The sequence below is a fragment of the Anopheles arabiensis genome, chromosome 2 (assembly GCF_016920715.1).
Source record: "Anopheles arabiensis isolate DONGOLA chromosome 2, AaraD3, whole genome shotgun sequence".
In the NCBI taxonomy this organism is placed as follows: domain Eukaryota; kingdom Metazoa; phylum Arthropoda; class Insecta; order Diptera; family Culicidae; genus Anopheles; species Anopheles arabiensis.
Window position 1 is genome coordinate 36977490 of NC_053517.1, and position 6368 is coordinate 36983857.

The 6368-nt window shown below is 45.1% G+C and overlaps 1 protein-coding gene across 1 annotated transcript; it reads right to left on the bottom strand.

Annotated features, from left to right (window-relative positions):
• Window positions 1-5284: 5284 nt before the first annotated feature.
• LOC120893364 (cytoskeleton protein RodZ-like) lies at window positions 5285-6368 on the bottom strand. The gene is made up of 2 exons (XM_040295188.1): window positions 5921-6368; window positions 5285-5845 (listed from the first exon to the last, which is right to left on the bottom strand). Exons 1-2 carry the CDS (start codon window positions 6011-6013, stop codon window positions 5441-5443), a joined length of 498 nt encoding a protein of 165 aa, XP_040151122.1. The 5' UTR covers window positions 6014-6368; the 3' UTR covers window positions 5285-5440.

Here is a 6368-nt window from a genome sequence, read left to right on the forward strand (position 1 = left end):
TACGTTAAGCAATTCGTTTTGTTTTCGTTAAAGTGCGAGTGACGATTGATGGAAAAGTTTTAACAAATACATGCACGAACTATTAAACAACCTTTTGCTGGCCACTGTTAAGCTTCAACATTAGATCCAACAGCGACACGTTCCCATCGGTCGTACTATTTCCATCATCCTGGCCAATGGAGCTGCTGTTGAACTGTGCGCCAAACTCCTTGTGAACCATCACATCCAGCATTAGCCGCCAATTGAACTGTAAGAGTTAGGTACTGGTTAGCAAATTCCACTTTCTTTATTGAGAATAATCACGATTGTCTTAATCTACCTTCCAGCCTAGCGCAAAGTTAAACCAGCTAGCGGCAACGGTGGTGAAAATGTGAACCAAAGCCAGCCAGTAGCGAACCATAGCAGGTTTGGGAATGTGGTTGGGAACGTCCCGACGCCGAAACACAAAAGGTTTGCTTTTTATGCAAAACCCCACTCAGCTAAGTGGCGACAGTAAACTATAACTTTTATTTGGGTACATAACTGTTGGCGGTTAAGTTTTGTGCTTGCAACGCATCAGATGCAATGCGCTACTACGCCCGCATAAAGCTGAAAAGGAGGTGAAGGTTAATTGGTTTTGCAACTGTGCCGCTCGTAAAAGTAACGCATTTACGCTCGCTGGGTGCATTTGCACCGTACAAAAAATGCATAATTCTATTCCATCCGGGCGCTCTAGCGAGTGCATTCCCGTAGTAAGCTCAAGCTATTTTTGATAGTAAAAAAAGGGCCTGTGCACAGTGCCACAGCGACGATGGTGAACATACTCTATGGTTTCGGACAATGCAACAATGTTATATGCACCCCCCCAAAAGCTGAAGCACCCCATGCAGATGCTGCACATAAATAGAGGATGCTGTCCACCGCAAACCGAACCGTTCGGTGCAAAGTGAGCTCGAACCGGTTAGCATTTAATTAAGTTATCATTTCATGAAACCCAATCTCCATTACCTCAATTAATGGGATCACGTTGTAATTTGCCACGGGGACATTTACATAACTACATCGAACGCCCCGCCCCGGAGGGCAAATTGATACGATGCTGTGCGGTCTTCAGGGCCAGCGGCACACGGTGGTAGCACCGTAGCAGTGGGTACCACAGCCATGCGCAAAACGTGTTGGCGCAACAGAAGGAAGCAAAGAAAACGCACCACGATTAATGGCACGAGAGCAAGCGCTGGGCCGGATTGTAGCTGCTATTAAACCCCTGCAGCAAACGTCTTTTTCCGATGCGTTTCAGCAGACGCATTTCAGTTCCGTACCGAGCATGACGCGAAAGATGACGTACGATCGCGAAGCCGTCCGGCCACAGACCGAAGCCGACAAACTATTGATGTACTAAGGTTGCTGCGCGTTGATCGTTTGCGGATGAGCGCAAGGAGCCTGTGCGGCCGTATTCGACCGCACACACTGGCTTTGCCATATCACATTACGAACCAGCGGCAGCGGAATGGTGGTAACAAAACGTATGTCATTTGCCACAACACACAGCCACACAGCAGACCAAGCGAGACACATCTTCCACCCCTAACGAGGCTTTAATTGATAAACTCTGTTAATTTGTAATGAATGATAAAGACATACATTTCTGGCCGTACCGGGACCACGCGGTGCCACCGGCTGTAGGGGAAAGGATACTGACACCGCCATCAACTGGATCTGGCTGGCTTGTACGGCTGATCGCATCGGAGGTAACCGCAGCAAAAAAATAAATAAATAAAGCGGCGAATGGTGGGGCGATCGATGCCAATGTAGGATTTCTTGCATCGATTGACATGCAAGCAGCACATTTATCACCGGTGGCTCTTCTTGCAGTTGCACGAACTGGTCGAACTGGGGAAGAAATGATACTCGTGGCCATAGAGTGGGTTCTTGCGTCCTGTGGTGTCAGTGGAATTGGATTTCATTGGACTGGAGTTTTTTTGCCATTTAAACCTTATATTGTGTACTACAAGTGTACTACAAAAACAGGATCTACTTCTTCGATGGGTGTACTAGTCTAATTTGTAGGGGGATTTCAGGGCCGATTTTGAGCTGAATTGCTGAATGCTGTATGAACGTAATTAAGAATGTAATATTATGATTAAATAAGTTTCTATTATTCGACTATTATCATATTCAAGTTATCTGTTGATCATCGTTTCCATGCTGCATGCTGTTTATGATCGTTACACTTTCAACAACCGCAAGCATCTTGAGAATGATCATTTTATTTTTAAAAAAACATATTTTCATAAACGATTGAACTTAATTTCATCCTAGTGTTGAATTAAAACAAATGTAATTTTGTGCCAAACGTCAAATGAATGGAAAAATCTGCTTGCAATCGCTTTTTTTTTTGACGTTTTATTGTTTTAAATGATATTTCACTTCTGCTTATCTGCTTGAAAGTAATTTATCGGGCTCGTTTTAGACAATATTGAGGCCAAGATTCGTACCGATTTAGTATAATCCGTGTAAAACTATCCAGTTATGCTATCAGATGGGTATCTCTACTACTCCAGGTGCTGATAATCATTTTATTTCTTTAATTTAATGTAAACTTTGACCGTCAGCGATCGGCAAAGTCGCAAACTTAAACCCAAAGATAGGAAGAACCTTTTCGTATATAAATTACTGAACATCTTTTAGTATGACATTTCTTCGAACACCTACAAACTTGATTATCATAACATGGAATGACGGACTAATCAATATATACTGGCTCGTTGCAGCACTCGAGGTGAAATTTCTCGTATGTAACACTAATATCGCTTCTACATGCCAATGAGATGAGAATTTGAGAGCAGGAACGAATATTTTTAAAGCCTGATTGATGTTTTTACGAGTAAGACAGTTACACACTGCTGCTTTTTAAGAGTATTAAAGATTATCAAAGATATTTTCCTTGGGGAATCAGTTATTAATTTATCTGACATAGCATTACTTGTTCATGAAGCATTTTGAGAGCTAGCAAATGTACGTTTTCATTTGATAATTTTTCTACCAAGATAAATCACAAATAATATCCTTTTATAATGTAATAATTTATGTACAAAAATAAAAAAATAATTGCATCCTCCTGACTTGCGCCTCCTGATCATTTAGTAAATGATTAGTGGCAGTATACCTCAAAACGTTGCCGACCGCTAGTCTATACTACAGCACACGCTCAGAGTGTTTACTTATCTTAACAAAACCACGTTCTTAAAGTTAGAACAACGCCTAATAAAGTCACTGGATGAAGTACGGCTTCAGGACAACATTCTTTGCACCATTTCATTTACATCGTTACACGGCGTACACGCGTTAAGCGCTCCGATCCGTCCAGCGCAAGCCGAGCCCCGTTCCCATCCCTCCCCCATGTGGCGCGTCACCATCGCTCAAGCATCCTGCTGGGCACACGTTAACCACGGGCACACGGGTTACGTTTAACGTCGCATTTTATGTGCCGCGTGCGTTTTTGATATGATGAGAAGGCTGACGAGTTTTGTTGTTGTTTTGTTTCGTTTCGTTTTATTTGCTAGTTTATTTCATTTCTCTCGTTTTTTTTTGTTGTGGTTGCTTCCTTCAATCTGCCTCCACGCGATCGTGGTGGCGATCGGTTTCGATGCGCGAGCCAATCCCCCCAACCAGGGGGTGCCGTTAGGTGCAATTGCAGATTTATTTATTCGTTTGTTGTGCCTTTTTTTACTACACTGTTTGTGCTGCTCAGCTTGGTAAGAGCCTTCTTCACGCGGTTCCACACTTGCCATTGGCTCCCTTTTTCGTACAGGTGTGTAATCGTCGCATTCCATGTCGGCATTTTGCCACCGTCATGATCGACTTGGTATGCGGGAAAACAGGGGCAGCGGGAGACAGATAGAGGGAGAGGACGGCCGAGGACACCCGTCTGTAATGTGCGCTGGATACGGACAGGCAACGGAAAGGATGCTGAACAGCTTTATCGCTCAAGCGCTGGGTGATTAATGTGCGCAAAGTGCCCACGGGGCATGGTGGTGCGCATGGGGGGGGGGGGACCCGGTTCGGTACGGTGGTCATTGCTAGATAAATCGTGTTAGTTGGCGTTAATGTACACAATAACGAGGAGAAGCCCGTGTGAGCGTGAGCTGCTCGTGTGGCTTAAGATTAGATATCGAATGGTCTGCAGCAGCCAGTGCAGCAGGACCATTATCCGAATTGCTACGCGGCGCGATGAGATTCCTCTTACGTCTTAATCAACCCGGCCATGCGCAATGCTGGACGGTTATGGCCACTTACCAGCACACATCAAACAAAAAACATCGTGTTCGGAGTGAACGTTGAGCAGCGTGTTTTTGGTTGTTCGGCGCTGAGATACAATTACTGTTTTCCTGCCCCTCGGTAGCCCCCCCGGTGTTTGGTCGGAAAGAAGCTGTCAATGTGCAAACATTGCAGCTGGACATTTTCTGGCTTTACACAGTGTGGTACACTGTTGCGCGGTAAGCTTCAGTGTCAGTGTTGCCAACGGAAATTCAGTATTGGTAGTGTTGGTAGCGCCTCGAGCCATGGGAAATGTCGTCGTGCAGTTTCTCATCCACTTGGTAGCGATGGTAACAAAATTGAATTAATGTCATGCGACCCTATTAATATACTAAGCAAGGGGCAGTGATTTGCACTGCATACAGGTTTGCTACTACGCTTAGTAAGCTAATAAATCCGCTTTAAAGCAACTATAATGCTAATAAAACGGTCCTCGCGGTACCACTGGTAAATCAGTTAATCCTGTTTAATTTTCAGCGTCTTTTTTTTTCAAACTCTCAACTCCTTACCTGCACAGTGCAGCATAATCCAAAGCGTCAAGAGCACGACTATCATCAAAAACTAGAGTACAGCTCAGCTTAATGATCAGCTTAATAATACTCTTCCAGTTTGCGATGGCTTAGTAATTAAAGTCAATAAACCTGCCTGCATCGTTTTGCGAGATAAACTCACTGCGCACGGCAGAACACTGATCGGCACACACGCCTAATTAAGGGAGCAGTGAGTGGGTAATTAACCGGGCTTACTGGTTGACCATGCGCACGGTGTGATCGGTACTCAATCATTCGGCGTTTCAGTTCATTTTCTGCTACTCGTTTGGATTATGATAAATGGTTAAAAAGATGGATAATTTCAAAGACACAAAATTGCATCTATGTCTTCATCATCATGATCGTTATGATCAACATAATCACAAATATCTGGCACAGTAGATCATTCCTTTCCAAAACGATGCGGTTACTAACTTATTGTGGAGTGAAGAAAAGAGTTAAATCTTCCGTAAATTCGTTTATTTATTAAATAAATCCCCGAAGAAAGAGAATTTGAAGTACAAAATACCAAAGCACATTAAAACTAGAGGACCACATTTCGTTTTCACAACGACCCAGCCCATTCCATGATGGTGCAAAGCGCACGGAACCGCTTAGAAAGCAGCAGCAGGAGTGGTAGTTGCGGCATCGGCCGTCGACATGGACGCCATACCGTCGTTTCCATCGGCCATTGTCGTGTTGGCCGGAACGGTTGTACCTGCAGCAGCAGCAGCAGTAGTAACAGTGGTAGTCGCTTCCGTTGCTGCCGTTGTTACTGCGGCCGCAGTAGTGGATGGTGCAGCCGGTGCCGGTGCAGCAGTTGGCGAGCTAGCATCGTTCGGTTGCGCTGAACCGGAAGGCATTGGTGCCATCGCCATGCTGCTACAGTTGGGACAGTTGATTGTCAGTGTGCAGTTGTCGCACATTACGTTGATCGTGGCATGCTTCCCATTCACCTGGATCGGTTCTTCCGATTCACTTTCGCTGTCCGAGTCGAAGAAAATGGAGAAGATGTCGTCCTAACGAGGGAAAGGCGGGATACAGCGGGTCAGTTGTATGGGGATGGGAGCGACCGGATGCATAGTAAAACTTACCAGAAAATCTTCGAAAGCAGCAACCGGTGTCGATTGGTGGGCCACAAGCGAAAGCAGCAGTGCAAGCAACAGCAATCTCTCCGGGTGCGCCATTCCAACACGAAAGACTTCAACAGAAGCGACGAACCTTTCCGACCAGCCAAGTCACCGAACGCTCTCTGCAGCAGCACGATAAGGTACCGTTTGCTTATATCTGCTTGAACGATTGTGCCTTACTGGAACCGTATGTTACACAAAGCTTTTCTTATCATTATGTCGACGCATGTGTCGCCCATCCATTCGAGCAAAACGTCCTTGGCCACCTTGTCTAAAAACGACGGGTTCCCGTCTGCTTTGCTTGGTGCAATGCTGGATCGGGGACACTCATTCTAACCGACGACTAATGTAACCGATTTGAACCGATCGTTTAGACACGTTTGCCAAAGCAATTGCGAAAGACTGAAGAATA